Source organism: Rousettus aegyptiacus, unplaced genomic scaffold, assembly GCF_014176215.1.
Source record: "Rousettus aegyptiacus isolate mRouAeg1 unplaced genomic scaffold, mRouAeg1.p scaffold_m13_p_13, whole genome shotgun sequence".
In the NCBI taxonomy this organism is placed as follows: Eukaryota; Metazoa; Chordata; class Mammalia; order Chiroptera; family Pteropodidae; genus Rousettus; species Rousettus aegyptiacus.
In genome coordinates this window covers 76,525,464-76,551,032 of record NW_023416288.1, presented here as the reverse complement: position 1 = coordinate 76,551,032, position 25,569 = coordinate 76,525,464, and the positions used below count along the sequence as shown (strand labels likewise).

The 25,569-nt window shown below is 36.5% G+C and overlaps 1 protein-coding gene across 2 annotated transcripts in view; it reads left to right on the top strand.

Annotated features, from left to right (window-relative positions):
* The first annotated feature begins 222 nt into the window (after window positions 1–222).
* Window positions 223–25,569, top strand: part of VPS41 (VPS41 subunit of HOPS complex) — a 166,757-nt gene continuing 141,410 nt past the window's right edge. Inside the window, exons 1-2 of one of the 2 annotated variants that reach the window (XM_016128120.2) lie at window positions 223–284; window positions 8,564–8,602. In XM_016128120.2, coding sequence (XP_015983606.2) covers window positions 264–284; window positions 8,564–8,602 — 60 coding nt within the window. In that variant the 5' untranslated portion in view covers window positions 223–263. The remainder of the gene's footprint in view (window positions 285–8,563; window positions 8,603–25,569) is intronic. The other variant, XM_016128121.2, reaches the window with a different exon arrangement.

The following is a 25,569-nucleotide window of genomic DNA, read 5'->3' as shown; positions in this document are numbered from 1 at the left end:
AACAAATACTATAATAATCACGAAAAAAATAAGACCAACAGGAAAATAAAACATTTACAATGGTTGTGTTCAGATTCTCCAAAGCATAATTTCATTGAGCTTGCAGGGTTGAAAGCAGAAATGAGGTCCAATAGCCAGCCTCACCACCTAGAAAAGACGCCTGGCTCAGATGCTGCTAAAACTACATTTCCCAGCAGCCCCTGGGCCCCAGCGTCCTGTTTTCCTTCAGTTCCGGATCTGTCACGTGACTCGCCGGCTGCACCATGGCGGAAGCAGAGGTACAGGTAAAGGCTGCAACTGCTGGGCAAGGGAAGGTGGTTGGGGGCTTGAGGTGGAGCATGTGGAGGTGCGAATCTGCTGGAGAGCAAGGCAGGCCCACAGCGGGGCTGGCGGGCAGTGAAAGGCCATTTGGGGAGCAGAGGCGCGGGTAGGATACTTGCTCCTGGAGAGCACTGCAGAAAGCCCACTGAAACTCTACCCCGTCGATCGTGAGGGGGCCCCCCTTTTTTTGGCGGGTGGTAGGGGTCTTCACCTGTGACTTGTGCTCAGTGAAATATTTGCTTGAAGGCAGCTTGGGCTCCCAGGGATTGACTGCCTACGGGAGGCTTAAGAGATGACTTGAGTTTTGAGGCCAGGTGACTGAAATTTAAATTCCTTTCCACGCGAAGTAGGATAGTGCAGGAGTACTGGGAGAGGAGATGATGAATTGTGTTTCATATCTGTTGTATTTAAGTACAAAGCTAAGCCACTATGGTAGGTTCTATTTCTTAATATGGCTTTAGGCTAGTTATTTAACTTCTAAATAAAAGATGAAGAAGTGCTGTCCTTCGAAGGTGGTTTAAGTTAAAATGAATTAGTACACAAAGTCAAAGTGTCTAGTAAAAGTTGGGCATAGTAAAAGATACGAGGCATTATTTGTTGCTTGTAGGACATCAGATGGCAATGTCTAGTTAGCATCTAGCAATGTGGCACTGGAATTTAGGGTAGAAGGTAATGAGGCAATAGTTATTTTCATTCAGGCAATAGTGCCAATCAGACATTAGTTGAAATGACAGAGTATCATAAAGGACACAAAAAAGAGTAGACAAAGGCTAGAACCTGGGGAACTATCTTTATTTTCCATTAACAGGGTTATTTCAGCTTGGCACTGTTTTTCCTCACAAATTAATGGGCCATCCGTTTCCATAATTGCCTCTAGGCAGGGATTTGATGACGAGCTGTTTAGTACCACAATAACAGAAGTTTACCTAGTTTATAATTTGTACCATTTGCAACATACTTCATTTAATAATGAAAATTTGCCCTGTGTACATTTGATTTATGCCAATAATTAAGAAATAAGGTAGATATTTGGTTTGGGTGCTTAATTGTGATAACAGAAGAGTCCTCTATTTACCACAGGAACCTCCCTTTTCTGTTCATGACAGTTCAAAGGAAAATGCTCATTGACATGTAATTTCATGACTCATTGCTGGGTTTGATGATAGTGGCGAAATTGGTTTTCAAACTGTTCATCCTTTGTGTTGGAATACAGTTATTTGGTGGTTTGATTTAAAAGCAAAAAGAAAAACTTACATTCTTAGATATAGGGTAGTAGAAATGGAAAGAGTTGCTTTTTGTATTTACTATTTTGTGCAGGAGAGGAGTTTGACAAAGCTGTCTGATGTAGAAAGACACGTAAGAAGTTAGTGATAAAATTAGAATGATTTGAATTTTATAGCATTTTTCAGTTTTTACATTGCATTTGGTCCTCACAGAAGAATTCTGTGTGGTAAATGTTTTTTTCCGAGATGTAAGTCAGGACAAGCACCTATGTTTCAAACCTTCTAATGGCTTCTCATTGCACTCTGAGGAAAAGCGAGAGTCCTTGTAATAGCCTAGTTGCCCTTCAGGGCCTTGCCCCCATTTCTCTGTCCTCTTTCTCTGAAGTCATTTTTCACTGCTCTTCCCTTCTATCACTTTGCATCAGCACTACTTGCATTCTCTGGCTTCAATGAGACTGGCATGTTTCTACCTAAGAACTGTTGTTCCTGCTGCTCCCTATTTTGACCCCAGATATCTACAGTGTTTTCTCACCCATTTCCTTTCATGTCTTTGTCCAAGAGTTACCTTTTTGAGTGAGACTTTCCCTAACCATTCTATGAAAACTCTTTCCTGCATTACTTTTCTCCTTAGCGCTTATCTTTATTTTTTTCTGTCTATTCTGTATGTTTTTGTATATTCTTCCCATTAGAATGGAAGCTCCATAATGACAAGGATTTGTTCACTGCTGTATGTCTGACAATGAGAATAGTGCTTGACGCTCAGTATGTATTAGATGATTGAATTTTACAAATAAATAAATTGAAATTCAGACAACTTTAAGTAACTTCCTCAGATTTGTATCTATAATAAATCCTCTCTTCTATCTTCAAATCTGTGGTTTTTCACTAGAACATCCTGCGTTTTAAAAAATACTTAAGAACCTAATTCTAAATTATTTTTTTACTTTATGAGTAGAATTAGCCCTTATCACCTTCATAAATTTCCTTCAAGGCATCATTTCATCTTTGATGTTTTAACCACCAGCATATTGTTAGAGCAGGCATTCACTCCTCCTTCTTAGTCTGTGGGTCAGTGTTGTTTTCAGAAAGACCAGTAGCCTATTGTCAATAGCAGAAAGGAGCAAATATTCACAAATTGTTATTCTGTTTATATTTTTAAAGAAATTTAGTAAATAACTGTACCTATATTATCAGTCTTTTTTTTTTTTTGATTAAAAATGGTTAAACTTTTCTCACTGTGCTTTGTGCATTGTGCATTAAAATCTGATCAATATAGTAGGCCTTTATTAAAATATTTGAAAGCTGAAAGTATACAAAAGTGAGTTAAATAAATTTTCTGGTTGTTCTGTTTTGATACTTTGAGCATTTTAGAAAATCTTGACATAATTTTTCCCCTCCTGAATGCTTTAAGAACTGAGATGTGTTTTAGAAGTAACTACAATGACAGGTTATGGCAAAGGAAAATTTTTTTCTTAGCACCATGCACTGTAAATGCAAATAGCCCTCCATGATGAGCAATACAGAAGTAAACCTCTCCTCTTAATTTTCCTAAGCATGGTGTTCTTCGGTGATTGCTTATCTTCCCCCCCTCCTTTAATTTTAGGAAGAATCAAAATAGTGAGATGTGTGCTAAGTGAATTAACATAAAACGGTTCATAGATCCTCATACCAAAAGTCACTTTTTGGATGTGAGTGAACATGTTCTAAGAGTTATTGAGAGCTCTTTGTTTATGCTGAGTGTAGTAAAGGTAGTTCACAAAAATAATTACACGTATGTTATATAGTTCACAGCAAAAGTTAAGACCCTGCCTTCTGCCTGGAAATCTTCTAAACAGCAGTTTTATCTAGCACCAGAATGATTTATGGTTGACCTTCATAATCACAGATGCCCAACAGTATTTGTCCAGACGTCCCTTATGAATAACATTCTGCTTGAAGTCTGGTTGTTTGTGTATTTGTCTTATCTCTTCTACAGATTGCTGAGTCCTCAAGAATAAGGATGAGAACTTACTCATGTCTGTATCTCTTACAGGGCTAGCGCTTTTATAGGTCCTAGCTGCTTAATAAAGTGTTTAAATTAATTTATTAGGGGGAGACTAACCTTCTGAATTGAAAATGTCAAATCGTAAGTAAGGTTCAGTAGAATTTGTGTTGGCTTTTTAATTTACTTGAAACTTTGGAAAGTTATTAATTAATTTGTGTTGTAGGATACATTGCCTACACTCCTCATTCTGCCAGCTCCCCAGGTATCCTGTCATCTTTCCTACCAGACAGCAGGGCACCTAGTCCATTAAAATTTTCGATCAATCAGACCATTTATTCTTTAACCAAATTGGTTAGTTTACTTTTTGAATTCTCCCTCTTTGTGTTAGAAATTATGGAAATTCTGTCTTTATCGTAGAGCATTTACAGATTGTCAGAGGCACATTCATGAGCATGTATATTCCCATGTTGTTGTGCCCCATGTGTAAAAGGAAAGTCAATAAATATTTGAGTGTCTGTTTTCTTGCCTGAAAATTGGGGATTTTACTCTCCAGGACTCTTGTATAACATGAGATAAAGCATTTTAAAGTGGCCAAATTGAAATGGTTATCCTATAAATAGTATAGTGATTTATCATCCAAATGTGAGTGTATCTTAGGGATGCAAGATTCTCATTTCTTACAGTTTGGCCATGTCAGAGCATTTAAAAGCAACTTTACTAATAACGAAAGGAAAAACAAAGCCCCAAGTAAGAAATTGCAAAAGCACAGGATCAGAGAACTTTTTAGAGGGCCTATTCTTTACCATCATTTAACTAAAGTATAGTCACAAGTTGGCTTAGTTGGGCATGCTTATTGCCTTGTTAGTTTTTCCTTTCATATTTGTGTGGGTTGGTTGGCTGGAGGCTGATGTCACTAGCTGATTTTTAGTAGCATTCTTAGCACCCATATTACCACCTTGGAGAGGGAGCCCTCATCAGATCAGAGGCTTCTGGGTTTCATGCAGCTACCCATTCATGGCTGCTCAGTCACAGTTGCTTTTTTGTCATCTAGGTGCTTGGTCCTTTTTATGATTTGTTACCAAATGCTTGTGATTCTAGGTGCTTATTTATAGCTATGTAGCTGAATCAGAATCTGTGAAATAGAGTGTATTAGCCAGTTCCTCAAAGTGAATTTAGATGGTTCCAATGCAAAGTCAGATTTGGGATTGGGTCACTAAGTCACCAAGGTGGGGCAAGTGTTAAGGTTTTTCATTACTTGCAGAATATGACAAGTGCAGTGGTTGGTAGCTGAGGCTAGTGGGTTGAACATGGTTGGTTAACTGAGTTTTCTTGTTCCTGCTAGTTCCCCAGATATTTTATCTTTCCTACCCAACCAGCCTAGTCCCTGGGTACCCAAAAGCTTTTTGAAATTGAGGCTCTGTAACACAGGGATATCAAGGACATATCACAAAATACGTCCTCTTTCCTGTGCCTGTGTCAGACGTTCGCAGCTGTCATGCCCTCTTCCATTAAGTGCTGCTATGACACATGGGTTGCTCGGAAGGGAGAGAAGCTGGCAGCACAGCCTTGAGTGTTTCCTGTCTATCTCCAGCCCAGTCTGATTCCTGGGGCTTGGTCTCTTTTCTGTTTCTTCGTCCCTTAGAGTTTGGAGCTTTTTGTTTTTTTGTTTTTTTGTTTTGTTTTGTTTTAGGCTTCAGCCTGTCATTTCTCCCCTCAGTTCTGTTCTCCTCCCCAACAAACTGTGTACACCCTCAGAATCCTGAGGACTTTACAACCCAGGAGGTCCTGGCTTCTCTTTCTTTCTGGACTGACAGCCTTCCTGACCTCTCTGGCCTCCGAGGCCAATTGTGCTGAGTTGTCTTCAAGGTCACTGTTCTGGGCTTTCTGCTAATGCTAGGATAAGGGTTGGGGATAGGTTGGAACCCTTTATTGGAGGGGTCTTCTGAGAGCTCAATTAGCACCTTTCCTGGGCTGCTGCTGCTAGATGATTAACATTCCGACTGACTAGCTCTATCCTTGTTTTTTGCTGCCTTCTTCCGGGCCCCTTTCTGTAACTGTCTTCTAGATATGAGCTAATACTTCAAGCATCTGCCTGGAGAAAGTGCACTTGGTATTGCTTGTTAAGTAGAAAAGAAAAGTAATATACAGAGGAAGGAGAATGTTACTGTTTTAGATTAGCTACTTATTTCTTACCATCATCACCAGCAAATGGGTGTTTAGCTTTTCCTTTGGGTAGTATAGTGGGCTTTTAGCCTGTTGCCCAGAATTTGTTCGGCTGTACATGTGTGTCACTGGGTACCTTCTAGCCCATCATTTTTGTTTCAACCAGAACATCACAATTTTTTTTTTATTGTGGTAAAATATACATAACATAATATTTACCACTTTAATCATTTTTAAGTGTGTGATTCATTGGCATTAAGTACATTCATACTGTGCAACCACTGTCACCACTCATCTTTATAACTGTTTTTCATCACAAACCGAAACTCTACCCATTAAAAAATAACCCTTCATTACTCCCTTCCCCAGCCCTGCTAACCTCTATTCTGCTTTCTCATATACTAGGAATACTACAATATTTGTGATTTTGTGTCTGGTTTATTTCACTTAGAGAACAGCGCAATTTTATAACATATTTTCATAATTTGAATTTAGATTCTTTGAAAGATAGAGTGTGAAATTCAAAAATATTTGAAAACCAATGACTCTAAATTGTAACAATTGTAACCTTTCTCAAGTCTTGCCTCTTGGATCCCTTACTGGGGATGTTTCAGGTCATGTCCTGTTTGCCTGTCTGTCTCTAGAGCATTAAGCAGAGAGACTTGATGAATGAATGAAACTAAGAAATAACAGAACAGGCTAATTCTCAAAGTCATTCATGCATTGCTTTGGTAGGATTGTGGGCAAAAGTATAATTTTTTTTTTTTTTTTTTTGAGGCTACAGCTATATTTGGGAGGTTTGTGCTGGTGCTTGGTGCTCAGGAAAAGTCTGAGAGTGTTCTGGGGTAAATGTTCTTGATTGTTACTAGCACCCATGGGAAGTGCCTCTGAAAGCCTGGTTTTCCCTGAAGACTCAAGTTTCTGAGGTTTGCATGCTTTGAAGTGTCAGATTCTGGCACTGCCTGCTTTACAGTGGGGAACAAGAGTATAATTTGGTTTAGAGTTTGGGGATTGAAATTGTTGGGTGGGGACTTATGTTTTTGTTTTAATCAAGAATGTAAGTGGGATATTTGCCCTTTATCCCTTGTGTATATTTGAATGAATTCTAAATAAGAAAACAAGTTTCTTAGTTTTAATGTAATTTTCTGAAAAGAATAGTTAAGTGTTTTTTTAGAGTTTGGGAGTTGGGAAATAGGAATGTGTGTGTGGTTCATTGGCACAGTTGTCAAAGCCTGGTTTTGATAATGCCGATAACTTAATATTAGGAACTGTCAGGGATGGAAGGGATGTTAGAAGTTCAGCCTCTAAGCCTCAGTGTTCTTATCTCAGGGGTAATTAGGAAATTTCGAGATGCTACCTGTAAAGCAGTTAGCATTATGGTAATATATATAATAGATAGATAAAGATGTCAGAATTGTGACTGTTATTAAGTGGCATGTGACCAAAAGAGAGCGATCAGGATGGTTAGTGAACTAAAACCTTGAGCTGGTTAGCACAGAGGAAAAACAATTTAGAAGGGTAGGCATGATATGTGTCATTAACTCTCTGGGGAACTATGAAATAGTAGTAGAATAATTGGCTTTTTAATGTATCATTTTGGTGCTACCAACATAAAGTTACTGTGGAGAGATTGTAGCTCCAAATTAATAATAACTTTCTAATACTTAGAGTAACATTAAACTAAGTAGGCTGCATTGGAATGTTCAGGAGATTCTCATATTCATCATGGTTAATGATATAACCACAGTAAAATTTGTAATTACATGTAAATTTCATCCCCATTTTACAGAAGGCCTTTGAGAATAGGGACTGTATTGTTCACAAGGCTGATCCGCAGGCAACCTGTGCCACCTGCCGTGTTCTTAGTGATTGTCCATGAACAAAATTAAAATGTTTTCAACCAGATTTGTATTTATCCTGCTTTCCAATTTGCACTGAGTAATATATGCATCTAACTTTCTTTAAAATGTTCATTTTTTTCTTGAAAAATATTAGTTATATCTAAAATGTCCCTTCTTTTTGTTTATCTTGTGGATTGTAAAATACTTTCATTTGGTGTCAGCATATTAGTTGTAACCTTTTATTGCTATTGATATCTATAAGTACGTTAAGTAAATCTTCATTTTGCTGACCTCTTTGAGGATGCATGGCATCAGCAGATTCTTTCTTTCAGTGGACAGGTGAGAGATTAGCAGGATCAAGTCAATTTTTTCTCTTTTTTGCTTTGTTTTTTTCCAGAGTAGCAAGATTTATTATCTAGCAAGAGGAAAACTGTGTTAAATGGCAGAATTTGTCTTCCAGTTAATGGTTTAAAGAGTAGATGTAAATTATACAGCTTGTTTGCACACTGTCTGATAGATACCACTTGAGAAGAATTCTTTTGTAAGAGCTGTTTAAGCAAGACAATCATTTTAATTCAACCAGATTACTAGCATAATAATTAATAGCACAAGAGCTTTTCATTATAAAAATTGGCTTATAGATAATTTGAGATGGCAGTTTCCTCTTCCCTTCTGAGATTAGTAAGGCTGCTTTGCCAGACCGATTTGCATTTTTAGCAAGAGAAAAGCCTTCCATGTACTCACACAATTCCTGGCATCATTTGTTAACCTGCTGACAGTTTGAGGGAGGTCAGCAGGAGCAGTGGATTTGTGTGGCCCCAGGGTAACCATATCAGTCCTTCAGGGTGTAGAGAAGTAGGAGTCCTGTGAAAGTCAGACCATGTGGAGTCCTTTAAACTGTAGTGGTAGATTGCCTCCAAAAAAGGGCAGGTAAGTATTAGTGGTAGGGACATGAGGACTCTTCACTTAAAAATATTTTTTATTTTTTTGTCATCTGTTCTGACCATTTCCCCTCCCTCTGTGCTTTATAGGAAACCGGGTCTTTTGAAGAATCTACAGATGAGTCTGAGGTAAGGTGGTGGTGGTTCAGGAGCTTGCGGTTTTCTAGCTAATCACATTATCATCGTGAACTTGTTCTGTCTTGCTAAAATGCAGCATTCCCAAGGCTGGGTGGTAAAGTAGGGCCATAGATGATTGTGCCTTGAGGAAGAAAATACCAGTCATCTTTAAAACTATAAAATGGATCAGCTTAAAAAATAAACGGGGAAAGAATCAAAAAGTTTTCATCTTGAACAATATTTTAACCTGAAGCAGTAGGAAAATTGATGCATAGTTTTACAAGTTAATCTTGACATTAAAGAAAAAAAGTCCATTGTAAGTTCAATATTTAGTTCATCATTCTTTTAATAAATATTGCATGCTCATTGATATAATTTCTGAATCATTGAAATTATAGTGTATTTCATAAAATAAAAAGGAAGTAATTTCCTTAAAAGTTGTTGGGAGCTAAGTTGTATTGAAGACTGTATTTTAAGGAGAAAAAAGTTATGTATAAGGAAAGGCTATTTAAAAAATTTCTTTTTCAAGACTATGCAGAAGAAATAAGTTTAAGCATAATGCAGATTAATTAGCTTACCATTTTATAGATGGACTAAAAATAATTATATTTTTTCCTTTTAGTATTTAGCTCAGAGGAATATTAATGTATCTATGGTAACCTGCTAGAAATCCACAGCAAAATGATTGTAACCTTTATAGTCTATTAAACTTGGGTCGATATTGCATATAGTTATTATATGAAATTTGTTTGCTTTGTCAGGGCAAATGTGGGCTTATACACTTACTCTAGAGAACATCTTACATATTATACCATCATACATTTATAGTTTGGCTAGTCATGGTTCCTAACATTTTCACTACAAAGGACCTCTGATACTCTTTTTAGGGCTCCTAGTAATGCATTACTGAGTTTGCTTATAGCTAGGATATAATATTTGTCAATTTTAAATAAAGCATTGAAAAGTATTTCAGGTCGCCATTCTTATTTTTGGATATCTCTAGTTTACTGAGAACCCTGTGCCCTCAGAAATACTGGTACAGAGTCCTGCAGTGTTAGAGCCTTGTGTAGGTATTTCATTTCAGAGATGAGGAGGATGTTGACAGCCACCTAAATCTAAATTTTTCTGCACATCTTTCAGCTGCTAAATGGACCCACAGGAGAGCAAACAAAAGCACGCATACCCAATGCTTCCAGCATAATTAGGAAGCAGGGAGTAATATAAACTTCAGTATAAATGGAGAAATAAATATCTGAAACCAGCAGAGCTAACTCTAGATTGACCCTGGAGCTGAATGAGTTAGACAGAGACCAGATGGAAATGAAGAGGGTGCAGCTGAGCCTTAGAGGTAGCAGAATACAGATGAAAATGACCTTGAGGATGGAGAGGGCCCCACCCTGAGTGGAGAAGTAGTGAGAGCAGGTCAAGGACCTGGTGGATCTGAGCCCTGGCTATTGGGGAATTTAAAGGAGGGGGTGTGAAAGTGTGTGGAACCAGAGGTGACAGTCTTGAGATGAGACTGCTTCTAAAGAGGAGGGAGAGGTATCCCCTGGAGGCCTGGTGGTGAAGAGAAAAATGAAAAGCAGAAGAAATTAAGGGTGCCCAGAAATTAAAGAATAGCATCAAATCAGGAGACTTCTGCATCTCTCTCTCCCTCTAGCCCCTGGCAACCACCATTCTACTTTCCCCTATCCCTCCTCCAGACCCCCAAAATGCCACTAGTTAAAGAAAATGCACTTTCTTTGCCAATGGAACTGAGAGACCTAGTAAGTTACCCAAGTACTTTGCCCCCTCCATGGGATCACCTGTTGTTTCTATTCAGGAAAATCTAAGACATTTAAAAATAAACTAAATGTAAAAGGATTAAGATATACAAATTGCCAGTTATTAAAATAGTCACTGGGATATAATGGATGGCATAGGGAATATAGTCAATAATGTAACTATGTATGGTGTCAGATGGGTACTAGACTTATCAGGGTGATAGTTCTTAAGCTATATAAATGTCTAATCACTCACTATGTTGTACACTTGAACTAATATAATATTGTAGGTCAACTGTAATAAAACATGTTTTTTAAATTTAAAAAGAAATAAAAATGAACTGAAACACCAGGTAGCATTCCTACAAAACTATTATAGAAAAAAAACAATGTGAGAATTAAAAATTTTTAGCTGAAGAAAACATTGACATAATATTTCATCATAAGTCTTTAAACAACATTCGCAGATGTCGAAAACTATTAAACCAGAGCCAGCCTGGTGCTCTAACCTGAGAGCTTGGAGAGACTCCCCACTGGCTCCAGGAAAGTAGCTGCTCTCCCAGATATTACTGATTCTAGTGTGTTTGTGGACCAGCAAAGTAGTCAGGCTGCTGATGGACCAACTTTAGGCTTTTAAACATAGTGTGTTAGTTTGCAATCCAGTCTTGGAAAAGTTTGTCTTGGATTTCTTCCTCAGTTTAAATCATTTTCCAGTTCCAGTATTGATATTGTGAGATACCACTTGATTGCCAGAGTGTTTATTTTTTCTTTTCTTCCTCAGTCTCCTCTTCCCATTGGGTTTTGTAACTTAATTAAGCTTTCGCAAGTTGGGAACTTCCTTTGTATACTTACATCTCTCCTTTATTCAAGTGCTCAGATAATTTCCATTTCTATGAACAATAATAATAATTTCAACCATGTATTATAATTTATTTGTCACTTTATGAAATGCTACACTTCATATAGACTGCACTTTTTATATCAGGAAGACCATAGTTTTAGGTTATTCTGAAGTGATTTAAAGTTTTTTAAATTTAATTTTAATTTTTTAAATTGTAAAATAAACATAACATGAAATATACTATTTTAACCATTTTTAAGTGTACAGTTCAGTGTTATTAAGTATATTCACATTGTCGAACAGCCTATTTCCAGAACTTTTTCATCTTGCAAAACTGAAACTTTACACCCATTAAATAACAGCTCCCCATTCTCCCTCCTGCTAGTCCCTGGCAACTACCATTCTTCTTTCTGTCTCTAGGAATTTGACTGGGTACCACGTATAAATGGAATCATACAATATTTCTCTTTTTGTTTCTAGCTTATTTCATTTAGTATAGTATCCTCAAGATTTATGTTGTTGCATGTTTCAGATTTCCTTCCTTTTGAAGGCTGAATAATATTCCATTGTATGTACATATCACATTTTGTTTATCCATCGATGGACACTTAGATTGCTTCCACCTTTCGGCTACTGTGAATAATTTTGCAGTGAACATGGTTGTACAAATATCTCTTTGAAAAAACTGCTTTATTTCTTTTGGATGTATACCCAGAAGTAAATTTTTGGATCACGTGGTAATTCAGTTTTTTTTTTTTTTTTTTTGAGAAACCATCATACTGTTTTCTATATAGGTTGCACTATTTTATGTTCCCTCTAACAGTGCACAAGAGTTCTAATTTCTCCTGCTAACACTTTGTTTTTTTGATAGTAGCCATCCTGACAAGTGTGAGGTGATTTCTTATTCTGTGTTTTTTTAAATGTAAAACAGCTTTATTGAGGTGTAATTCACATACTATACAATTCACTGATTTAAAATGTACAGTTCAACAGTATTTAGTATATTCACAGTGTTGTGCAGCTGTCACTGAAATCAACTTTAGAACATTTTCATCACCCCAATGAGAAATCCTGTATCTATTAGCAGTCATACTCCCATTTTTCCCCAAACTTCCCATCCCTATGAAACTGATATGGATTTGCCTATTCTAGACATTTCAAATAAATGAAATCACAATACGTGGCCTTTGTGTTTGGCTTTTATCATTCAGCATAATGTTTTTAAGATTCATCCATGCTGTAGAATGGATTGAACCTTCATTTCTTTTTGTTGCCAAATATCCGATTTTATCAGTTCATTAGTTGATGGATGTTTGGGTTGTTTCTACTTTGGGGCTATTATGAATAATGCTGCTACGAACATTCATGTACAACTTTTTGTGCGGACATATGTTTTCTATTCTTTTGGGTGTGTACCTGTGAGTGGAATTACTGGTTCATATAGTAACTCTATGTTTAATCTTTTGAGGAACTTCCAGACTGTTTTCTAAAATGGCTGCACCAATTTACTGTCACCAACAATAACCGTATAAGAGTTCGAGTTTTTTCACATTCTCGCCAATGTCTATTATTTTATTTTATTTTGTTTAGAGCTGCCTTAGTTACAGCTGTCTTAATGGATGTGAAACAATATCTCATTGTGATTTCATTTTGCATTTTCCTGGTAATTAATGATGTTGAAAATTTTTTATGTGCTTACTGGCCAGTTGTAATTTTTTTTTTTTTTTTGGAAAAAAAATGCCTATTCAGATGTTTTATCCTTGTTAAATTGGTTTATTTGTCTTTCTGTTATTGAGTAGTAAGAGTATTTTATATATTCTAAATACAAGTCCCTTACCAGATACATGATTTGCAAAGATTTCCTCTTATTCTGTGGGTTTTCTTTTTACTTTATTTAAGCAACTTTTTAAAAACATTTTGTTTTATTATAAGTTTCAAGTATACAGTACATTGGTTAGACATTTATATAGTTTATGAAATGATCCGCTTGATTACTTTATCACCCCTCTGGCTCTACACATAGCCATTACATTACTGCTGATTGCATTCCCTATGCTGTGCTCCCCTTCTCTGTCACCGTTAACTACTAATTCATACTCCTTTAACCCTTCACCCCTTTCTCCCAGCCCCCTAACTGCCATCCCTCTGGCCATCACCAGATTGTCCTCTGTTTTCAATTTTTTTTGTGTGGGTCTATTTTCAATTAGTTTGTTCTTTTTATTCCTTAGATTCTGCAAATAAGTGAAGTCATATGGTATTTGCCTTTCTCTATCTGAGTTATTTCACTCAGTATAATAACCTCTTGGTCCATCTATGTTGTTGCAAATGTTAGGATTGCAATTTTTTTTTTTTTTTTTTGTGGCTGAGTAATATTTCGTTGTCTGTTGATGGGCATTTAGGTTGCTTCCATATCTTGGCTATTGTAAATTGTGCTGCCATGAACATACAGGTGCATAGATCTTTCTGCATTATTGTTTTAGTTTTCTTTGAATAAATACCCAGAAGTGGAGTTGCAGGCTCAAGAGGTAGATCCATTTTTAATTTTTTGAGAAACCTCCAGAATGTTTTCCATAGCGGCTGTACCAATTTGCAATCCCACCAACAGTGTATGTGAGTTCCCTTTTCTCTGCATCCTCACCAACACTTGTTATTTTTTTATTTTTGATGATAGTCATTCTGACAGAAATGAAGTGAAATCTCATTGTAGTTTTAATTTGTATTTCTCTGATTGTTAGTGACCTTTAGCATCTTTTCATGTGTCTGTTTACCATCTGTGTTTCCTTTTTGGAGAAATATCTATTCAGGTCTTCTGCCCTTTTAAAACTGTATTGTTTGTTTTTTATTGTTGTGTGAGTTCTTTAAATATTTTGGATATTAATCTTTTATAAGAACATTGTAAGCAAATATCTTCTCTCATTCAGTAGGTCATCTTTTCGTTTTGTTGATGGTATCCTTTGCTGTGCAAAAACTTTTTAGTTTGAAGTCCCATTTGTTTATTTTTTCTTTTGTTTCCCTTGCCCAAGGAGATATATCAGAAAAGAAATTATTAGTAGCAGTATCAGAGAGTTTACTGCCTGTGTTTTCTTTTGGAAGTTTTATGGTTTCAGGTCTTACATTTAAGTCTGTTCTTGTATACAGCGTAAGAAGGTGGTCTAGTTTCATTTTTTGCATGTATCTGTCCAGTTTTCCCAACACCATTTATTGAAGACCGTCCATACCCCATTATATATTCTTGCCTCCTTTCTCATATAGTAAATGACTGTGTAGATGTGGATCTATTTCTGGGTTCTATTCTGTTCCATTAATTAATGTATCTTTTTATGCCAGTATTATGCTGTTTTGGGTACTGTAGACTTATAGTTTGATATCAGGTAATGTGATACCTCCAACTTTGTTCTTAAAATTGCCATGGTTATTTGGGATCTTTTATGGTTCCATATAAATTTTAGAATTATTTGTTCTAGTTCTCTGAAAAATGCCATTGGTATTTTGAAAAGAATTGTATCGAATCTATAGATTGCTTTGGGTAGTATAGCAATTTTAATGATCTTGATTCTTTCTATCAAAGCATGGTATATGCTTCCATTTATTTGTATCTTCTTAATTTTTTTTTCCCAGTGACTTAAAATTTTCTGAGAACAGGTCTTTCACCTTCTCGGTTAGTTTGATTCCTACGTATTTTATTGTTTTTGATGCAGTTGTAAATGGGATTGTTTTCTTAATTTCTGAAAATTTATTCATGTATAAAAATGCAGCTGACTTCTCAATGTTAATTTTGTATTCTACTTTACTGAATTCATTGATCTGTTCTAACAGTTTTTTGGTGAAATCGTTAGGGTTCTTTATATATAGTATCATGTCATTGGCAAATAACACATTTTACTTTTTCCTTTCCAATTTGGATGGCTTTTATTTCTCTTTCTTGTCTTATTGCTGTGGCTAAGACTTCCAGTACAGTGTTGAAGAACAGTGGTGAAAATGGGCATCCTTGTCTTGTTCCTGTTCTTAAGGAAAATGCTTTTAGCCTTTTCCCATTAAGTATGATGTTAGCTGTAGATTTGTCATACATGGCCTTTATTATGTTGAGGTATGTTCCCTCTATTGCCACTTTGCTGAGAGTTTTAATCATAAATGGATACTGGATTTTGATGAATGCTTTTCCCACATCTATTGATATGATGATATGATTTTTATCTTTTGATTTGTTAATGTGGTGTATCACATTAACTGATTTGCAGCTATTGTACCAACCTTGCATCCCAGGAATAAATCCAACTTGATCATGATGTATGACATTTTTAATGTATTGCTGAATTCAGTTTGCTAATATTTTGTTGAGGATTTTTGCATTAATGTTCATAAGATATATCAGCCCATAGTTTTTTTTGTAATGTCATTGTTTGGTTTTGGAATCAAAGTAATGGTGACCTTATAAAAAATATTAGAGAACCTTTCCTCTTCTTGAATTTTTTGGAATAGTTTGAGAAGAATATGTGTTCATTCTTCTTTGAATGTTTGGTAAAATTTGCCTGTGAAGCCCTCTGGTCCAGGACTTGTTTTTGGGAGGTTTTCGATTACCGATTCGATTTCATTAATGGTAATTGGTCAGATCACATTTTCTGTTTCTTCTTGACTCAGTCTGGGAATGTGTCCATTTCTTCCATATTGTCCAATTTGTTGGCATATAATTGCTCATAGTATTTTTTTATTATCCTTTGTATTTATGCGAGGTCCATAGTTCTCTTTCATTTCTGACTTTGTTTACTTGAGTCCTCTCTCTTTTTTCCTTGATGAATCTGGTTTAGAATTCACCAATTTTGTTTATCCTTTCAAAGAACCAGCTGTTGATTTTGTTAATATTTTGTATTTTTCTAGACTCTGTTTCATTTATTTCCATTCTGATCTTTATTATTTCCTTTCTTCTACTCACTTTAAGCTTTGTTTGCTGTTCTTTTTCTAGTTCTTTCAAGTGTAAGGTTAGATTGTTTCTTTGAGCTTTTTCTTGTTTCTTGAGGTAGGTCTGTATTGCTGTAAGTTTCCCTCTTAGGATTGCTTTCGCTGTCTCAGATTTTGAGTCGTGTTTTCATTTTCTTTTATCTCTAGGTAGTTTTTATTTTCTTCCTTGATCTCATTGTTAACCCACTCATTGTTATTTAGCCTGCATGTGTTTGTGTATTTTCTTTTATTTTTGCGGTGGGGCTCGCGGACAGGAGTGGGCAGGTCTAGGGGCCAGTCAAATGCAAAGGACAGACCAATGAGACTGGAATGCCATCCACTCTGGGAGTCCTGGGGGCTGTCTGATGGGGTCCCTAAGATGATCAGATTGTGGGTTGGGAGAGTTCTTGGGTCAGGGTGGGAGAAAGAAGTTTGGGCTCAGGGAAGAGGGTAGAATCCTTGCAGAGGGGCTCCCTGTGGCTTGTAATTGATTTCTAGTTTTATACTATTGTGATTGGAGAAGACAGTTGATATGATTTCAGTTTTATATTTACTGATACTTGCTTTGTGGCCTAACGTGTGGTTTATCCTGGGAAATGTTCCATGTGCACTTGAGAATAATGTATATTTTGCTGTTTTGGGGTGAAATGCTCTGAAAATATCTATTAAATCCATCTGATCTAGTGTGTCATTTAAGCCCACTGTTTCCTTTTTGATTTTCAGTCTGGCAAATCAGTCTATTGGTGTCAATGAGTTTTAAAGTCCCCTACTATGAGTGTATTACTGTTGATCTCTCCTTTTATGTCAGTCAATAATTGCTTTATGTTCCTTGGTGCCCCTACCTTGGGCGCATGCGTGTATGTTTGCTGGGGTTATGTACTCTTGATGTATTGATCCCTTTATCATTATGTAATGCCCTTTTTTGTCTCTTCTAGCCTTTGTTTTAAAGTTTGTTTTATCTGATATAAGTATTGCTACCGTGCTTTTTTTTTAAATTTCTATTTGCATGAAATATCTTTTTTTATCCCTTTACTTTCAGTCTGTGAGTGTCATTTGATCTGAGGTTGGTCTCTTGTAGACAGCATATGCATGGGTCTTGTTTTCTTATCCATTCGTCTACCCTATTTCTTTTGATTGGAGCATTTAATCCATTTACATTTAAAATAATTACTGATAGATACATAGTTACTATCATTTTATTATTTGTATTTGTTTTTTCTTTTATCTTTTTTACTCCCCCCATACACATTTTTTACAGATGTCCCTTTAGGATTTCTTGTAATACTGGCTTGTTGCTGATGAATTCCTTAAGCTTTTACCTATCTGGGAAGCTCTTTATCTCACCTTCCATTTTAATTGGAAGCCTTATAGGGTAGAATATTCATGGTTGTAGATTCTTGTTTTTCATAACTTTGAATATTTCTTGCCAGTCCCTTGTGGCCTGCAAAATTTCTGTTGAAAAATCAGCAGACATTCTTATGGGGATATCCTTGTAAGTAACTAGCTGCCTTTTTCTTGCTGCTTTTAAGATTCTCTTTGTCTTTGACCTTTGGCATTTTAATTATGATGTGTCTTGGTATAGGTCTGTTTGAATTCCTCTTGTTTGGGACTCTGTGCTTCCTGAACTTGTATGTCTAATTCCTTCTCCAGGTTAGGGAAGTTTTCTGTCATTATTTCTTCAAATAGACTCTCAATCTCTTGCTCTCTAACTTCTCCTTCAGGTACTCTTATGATGCAGATATTGTTACACTTCATGTTGTCCTAGAGGTCTCTTAAACTACCCCCATTTTTTTAATTTTTTTATTTTTTCCTGCTGTTCTGATTGGGCGTTTTCTGCTACTTTGTCTTCCAGTTCGCTGATTCGATCATCTGCTTTGTCCAGCTTCCTGTTGAATCCTTTTAGTGTGTTCTTTATTTCAGTTATTGTCTGGTTCTTTTTTTATGGTTTCTATGTCCTTTTTTATGCTTACTATCTCTTTGTTGAGGTTCTCATTGAGCTCATCCATTCTCCACCTTAGTTTGTTGAACATCCTTATAACCATTATTTTAAACTCTGTCTCTAGAGGTTGCTTGTCTTCATTTTGTTTAGATTATTTTCTGTAATTTTCTCCTGTTATTTCAATTGTGTCATGTGTCCTTGTTTTCTCATTAGCCTCTCTGTTCATTCATATGTGTTAGGAAGATTTGTTTCATCTCATCTCTCAGCCTTTGCCAGATATCTTTATGTGGAAGGTGTCCTGTGTGTCCCCGTGGCACACTCTCCCTAATCACCTGTGCCAGGGGCTCTGGATGTGATTTTTGTGCGGGTTGTATGTGATCTTCTGTTGTAGCTAAGCTTTTATTGCTGTTAACACATCAGTGGATGGGATTAATGCTCGGGCTGACTAACTGTGGGAATTGGCTGTGCCCACAGGGTATGAGTTGCTGTTTGGGGTCTGACCCTACTGAGTTGGATTTGCCCTAACAGGCTTGTATTCTTGTTGAGACCACCCTTTGTGTGTACTGCATATGGGGCTAGTCCGGATTTGCTCTGTTGTGGTCTAGTTCCAGCCTCCAACTGCAGTGGTTTTGTGGCCCCTTTGGCAGGAGTTGGGGAGGGGGCTCCCCAGTAGACCAAGGTCAGCTGCCACTTTGATTGCTCAGGGCTACCTGTTGAGAGCTACAAAGTGATCCACAGATGTTTTCTGCCTATGCAGGATCTATAGCTAAGTGGAAGAGATAATGCCATAAGCTGCAGTCCAGTTACTCCTAGTACTGGCCCTGGGGCGCTTTAGTAGAAAGACCAGTGCTAGTGCCTGAGTCTGCTTGTCAGTTGCACATAAAACTCCGCAACTGAAAGAGCTTCTGGATGATATGTGCATAGTGCAGTGACCTAGGGAGTCACCTGGATATGTTGAGCAGATTTCCCCCTGCCATTGCAGTGTCTGTTTGCATGCCACTGGTGCTGTCTCTATGGTTTCTTGTGAAAGTCTCAGATCACAGCAAGGCCAGCTGCTACCCTCATCAGGCCTCAAACACCCAGGATTTGTTCAAGAATTGCCGAAGTTCATCAGCAGGGGTTTGTAGCATGCCACTTAAAGTCTCTCCTGGGATGCATGGGCTGTGCATGGGCTGGCTGCACAAAAGGAGTGCTGTTGTTTGCTGTTGAATTCGTGACCCAAAGAAAGCACAGGATTGGGACTGGGTTGCCTGGGAGCAGGCTTGCCACAGGTAATTTGTGGGTTAGGTGGAGGGATGTCTCAGTGAGGCATGGGGCTGTCAGGCCTACACAGCACCAGATTTGCTGCCAGCTCTGGGACTGTGGACTCCCACCAAAGTCAGATATCACTATGTGACCTACTGTCATCTGTGGTGGGTGCACAAAATCCCCAGAGATCTTCCTTGAAATGATAAGCCAGACTATTTTTCAGATGGCATGTTACTCTTGAAAAGCATAACAAAGAAGTATGTTATCTGCAAAATAATTTCATTCCCATTTGACACTCTAAGATCTTTACAATTCCCAGGGAAGAGATGACTCTGAGGTGTAGAGGCAGCACAGTACTATGGGAGCACAAAGTGGATGATTAGTCAGAATGGCTTCATTTGGAGTCTTCAGGAGTTAATGTGCAGGATGAGTCTGGGCAAAGAGGCTGGGCACGTCTTTGGGAAGGAGAGAACATACGATACAGAGACCAAGTCATAAACATGTGTGGTGCACATTCAGCCAACTATGAGGCACTTCAGGTTGTCTGGAATGTAGGAGGAAGTTGAAGAAATGAGGACAAGGAAACTGTGATGAGGTTATGAAGTTCCTAATGTGTCAAACCAGACAGTTTGTACTTAATCCTGTGTACGTTGGAGAGGCAGCCAAAGCCTGGATTATTGGGGGTGAGGGTAGGAGCTGGTGACAGATGAACTGGAAGGAGACACCCATGGCAGGAAGTTCTAGTAGAAGTCCCTATAATAGATAGCAGGGATATAGGAGTCTGGGCTAGGCAGTAGCAGAAGGCAAAGAGGAAATGCTTCTCAAGTTCATTCAATAGGAAGTGTAGGATAGTATGTGAGAGGTAAGCTAGATGGAGGAGTCAAAGAAGATTCCTAAGTATCTAGCTTAGCTGTGCTGTAGGAAACTGAATAAACTCCACTTTTAGGCAGTTAAAGGAAAGACATTCTAAGCCTAAAGATTGACATCTGTATATTCAGATAACTTATTTCTGAAAAGAGTGGTACTGTTTAATCCATTGAAGACTCCTTTTATAATGGTTTTGTTTAGGGTGAAACAAATAATACGCTTTCATATTAAATACAGTTTTAAACAAAAGCAGGTGAGCACACTAATATGTGGGATTTGATTTTATTTGATTTTTAAAATCCTACAGTTACTTCTTATAGAGGAAAGTTCTGAGCTCTCTTTGGTGCAATGGTGATATAGTGGAACAAGCAGTGTTGGGACTCTATTCTGATCATAAAGAGCATTACAAAAAGAAACATTATTTAATAGTAGGAAACAGTTCTTGACACTTTGGTAAGCTCTTTAGGGATATTAATCAGCCCTTTGATTTGACCATGATTACAGCTTCTGTTTTGCAGATGAAGGAACAGAGTTAGAATGTTTAGTTAATTTGCCCAAGGTCACTGTTTAGTAAATGGATTTAAACCCAGCCATCCAACTCCAAAGCCTGGTCATCTAACCTCTCTAGTTCAACTGCCTCCAACTTCACTTCAGTGACTTCTCTAATCTTATGCCATACTCTTCTTCTGTGTACCATGTAGAACTGGACAAGATTAAAAAAAAAAAAAAACACCCTCCTTGGAACTCCTCTTAATGTATAAAATGATATTTTGGGTGATATTACAGATTTTGACATTCAACTAGTAGGAAAAGATATCAGTTTCAGAATCTTTGAACTTTGCTTTATCTTCTGGAGAATAATGAATTGTCTGGCTAATTTATATGTAACATTAATAATTCTAATGAAATTCCTATTTTATCAAAAAACAAATAATGTTATTTATCTAGAAAGAATTATTATAAACACTTATAAAATAGTTACTTATAAAATAAATAATGCTCGTTGTGTTATATTCCCTTTGATAAAAACATCTATCTAAGGTCTAAATAGTAAATATTTAAAGCTTTGCAGACAAAGAGCTAGTATTGATGATATTATATAGACATATAGCCATATAAAAATATAAAAACCCTCTTGAAGCCTGTACAAAAACTGGCATTTGGCTGGATTTGGCCGTGGTCTCTGGTTTGGTAATTCCTAATTTAGAGTATAATACAGTTTTTCTCTACTCTCCAAACTCCACATTTAAGCATAGAAAAAATGACCATGAGACCATATTTTCACTGGGTTGTATGGTTTTTTTTTTTTTACTATTATTATTATGTTCCTTCATTTTTTAAACTTTCCATACAAGTGTGCATTACTTACAACAATACTATTTTTTTAAAAACAAAACATTAATCTCTGTATATATTATAGTAGTATTTTTTGTTGATGTTACAGAGCTTTTGGGTTGCAAAGCTGTGGAACCCAGAATGAAACTGCATGTCCTGCTTTCCCCACCTCAAACTCTAACTAGGGATTTAGGGAAAAGGTTTGGTTTATTTCTCAGCCTCTTTATTTTATTCAAGATTTTATATAAAGACAAAATTATTTTTAATGGACATTTTTCTTGAGATTTAAAAAAAGTTTTATATTTTGAGATAATTGTAGATTCACATGCAGTTATAAGAAAGAATACAGTGAGATCTATATACCCTTCACCCAGTTCCCTAAGGATGACATTTTGCATGACTCTAGTTCAACATCACAACTAGTAAATTGATGTTGTTAAAATCTTTAAATATTATCTAGATCTGACCAATTTTACATGTATTCTTTTGTGCATGTGTGTTTATTTAGTCCTGTGCAGTTTTATTACGTGAAGCTTCGTGGGACCACCTCTGCAATCAAAATACAGAACAATTCATTATAAGGTTGCCTTATGCTTCCTTTCTATAGCCACTCATTCCCCCACATTCACCCCCTGGCAACTGCTGATCTGTTCTCCATCTTGATAATTTTGAGTGTATTACTTCTTCATGGTTACTTTGGGTATTAAAATATACATATATAACTTATCACAGTCTACTGGTATCCATGATATTTTATCACTTTTGGTCAACTGTAGTAGAAACTTTACTTCCATTTATGTTTGTAAACACAGTTGTAAACACATTTGTCTTAAATATTTGCTTTCACCGAGCACCACATCAGTTGGTATTAAACTTTTTGCTTCAGCTGTCAAATATGATTTAAGAAATTCATGAAAAGGATAATTTACAGTGTTTACTCCTATTTTTCAGCTATTCCAATGTTCTCTTTAAAGTTCTAAGCCTTCTCAGATGTTATCTTAGATGTTCTATCTTCTGATCCTTTCTGTTTGGAAAACTTCCTTTAGCCATTCTTTGGGATAGATTCGCAAGCCACACATTCTTTTAGTTTTTCTTCATCTGAGAATGTCTTTATTTCCTTTTTGTTTTTGAGGGATATTTTCACCAGATATAGCATTTGTGTTTGACAGTTCTTTCCTTTCAAACCTGGGAAGTGCTGTGCCACCTCCCTCCGGCATCTCATTTGAAATGAGAAATGTGTTGTTATTTGAATAGGTGCTCCTTCATTAGTAACATATCATCTTTCCCTAGCTGCTTTCAAGTTTGTTTATTACTTTAGTTTTAAGAATTTTAATTATAATCTCTCTTGGTGTAGATTTCTTTGATTTATCTTTTTTGTGGGTTTGCTCAGCATTTTGAATCTGTAAAATTATATCCTTCACCAGATTTGGAAAGTTTTCAGGCATTATTTCTTTGAATATGTTTTCAGTTACGCTCTCTCTTCTCTTGCTGGGCCTTTTAAAATGAATGTTAACCCTTCTGTTAATTGTTCCACAGGCCCCTGAGACTGTTCATTTTTTTCGGTTAATTTCTCTCTCATTCAGATTGGGTAAATTTTATTGATCTGTTCTCAAATTCATTGGTTCTGCCCTCTGTTAACTCTGCTCTGCTATAGAACCCATCGAGTGAGTTATTTCCTTTGGCTATTAATATTTTCAGTGGTGCAGGGAGAGGAAATTGTGACACTAACAATACAGAAGTGTCATCATTTTCCGTAGGCCGTTTTCCTACTTATGGACCAGCGTTCCATGGAATACTTCGGTTATACAGCTGGAAACTGAAGCAGCTGTTTCATGGAGTTATGTATTTTTTCAAACCCTACTTACTTTGAATAAGCTCTTTGTATATTATGTATTTGGAGACATGTTACACCTTTAGTTTAGTGTGTTGTAGAAAGAGGTCTCAAATTATTAGTCAAACATTTCAAGATTAAATTTGTACAGCAAAGAGAACAACAGCAAGGGAAAAACCATCAGGCTAAAAGGGGTGACAAGAAAAGAGAAGAGTACCTAATGGAAATTGGTATGTAGTAAGATCTGCTTTGTACTGAATATGGGTTCCATTTTGTTATTGCAGAAAGCAACTGAATAGCTAAACTAAGGATTCATCTGCCTGAAATTGTTCCTTTGAAGCAAAGATTGCATGTAAATTACATAATCTTCCTCAGGCAATGGCATGTAATAACAAAGTTAATTAGTGTCACCTTGGTATAATTTTTGTTACCATTATTAATAAACATGCCTCCTAAATATTTGCTCATTCAGATCTGGTTTAGTTCTTGCAAATATCACAAGTAGGAGGCCTTAAATATGTTACATATTTTAATTTTAATAAAGTAGACTGACATAGCTGAACCTATTTAAAATCTACATGCAATTTATATTGAATGAGGAATTAATATTAAAATAAAATATAACTTATTGATGTATCAGCCACAAGGAGTGTCCTTTTTCAGTTTCATTGAATAGAAAACCAGTCATTGTGAGAAATCAGAAGATAGCTTTTTTTAATCAGAAACTGCATCACACAAAAATAATTTATTTATCTTACCTGGCGGGTAGAATATTGTGAATCATTTATTAAAACTTAAATTGATTCTTTATGTATATTGATTTTAATAAACAATTTGATAGCAACTAGTAACTAAAATGGTAATGTACCTTGTTATGAAATTCATTGCTGAGGAAAAGGAGTATGGTATTATAATATACTTCAAATTTTGTCTTAAAAATTTACTCTTTCATTTAATGAGCTATTAATATAACAGGTTCTGCTGATTATTGCATCATTCATGCATGAATAAACATTCCCTTTGATGCATATATTATCAGAATTACATGTTTGGAAGCTTAATAGAGACTTTCTGGATGTAAATACAGCTTTGTGAACCTGTATTTCTTCTGCTAGAGATTGGAAAGGTAAACAAACATGACTCTGGTATGATATATCTTTGAACAGAATTTATAATTTCATTACCTAAGAGAAAAATTACTTAAAGCAGTCCAAGACAGACCGATTGATCGTTATATTTATTCAGCAAATATTTATTGTGTACTTTTATCTTCTGGTTGCTAAGATACACCAGTATTTGCTGAAAGAAGGAGACAGTAAGCAAAAACATATATATCAGGTGGGAAATATATGTTGTGGATAAAAAAAATAACATTGGGTTAAGGGGATTGTGGAGCAGGCTGAGGAGATACTGTTCTGTCCTGGTTGGTCAGCGGAGGCCTCTCTAATGAGATGACATTTGAGTAAATATCTGGGGGGAAGATCTTGTAGGTAAAAGCAAGAGCAAATGCAGTCCTGTCAAGTGGGGTCATGCTAGACATCGTCAGGGATATGAGTGGGGCTGGAGCTGAGTGGTAGGAAATGAAGGAAAGAGTGGCCAAGAATGTAGAGCCTGTAAGTCAGTTTATGGACTTCAGTTTTTTTGTGTGTGAGTAGATTGGGAAGCCATTGGAGGGTCATTGTTTTAGCAAGATACTGTGGATACTGTTTGAAAAAAAAATCCAAGGTGGGTGGTAGCAAGATCAGTTTTAGGTTTTGACTAAACTGGATAAACATTCCCTTAGAAGCATAAGCATCACTTCTATCTAGAGTCAATGAAAGATTTAGGGTATTTTTGAGGTAGAGCCAGTGTATTTCCTGACTAGGAAGTGTAAATGAAAGAGAGAAACCAAGGTCAAGCAACTAGAAAGGTGGAGTTGAGAGGTGAAGACTGACTAGGACTGATTTTGGCACTCAGGGTAGGTGGTGGGAGTGGGGTAGATCAGAAGTTTCAATATGGGTATTTTAAGTTGGAGATGTCAATTAGACATCCAAGTAGAAATGTTAAGTAGGTAGTTGGATAGAGAAGACTAGTGTAGGTTTGGGCTGGAGAGAAGAGTTTATGAGTCAGCCATTAGGTGGCATTTAAAACTATGAAACTAGATGAGATCATTTTGGACATGAGGTCAGATAAATAAGAGGTCTGATGCCTGGACCTTGAGGGTGCTGCAGCATTTTAGAA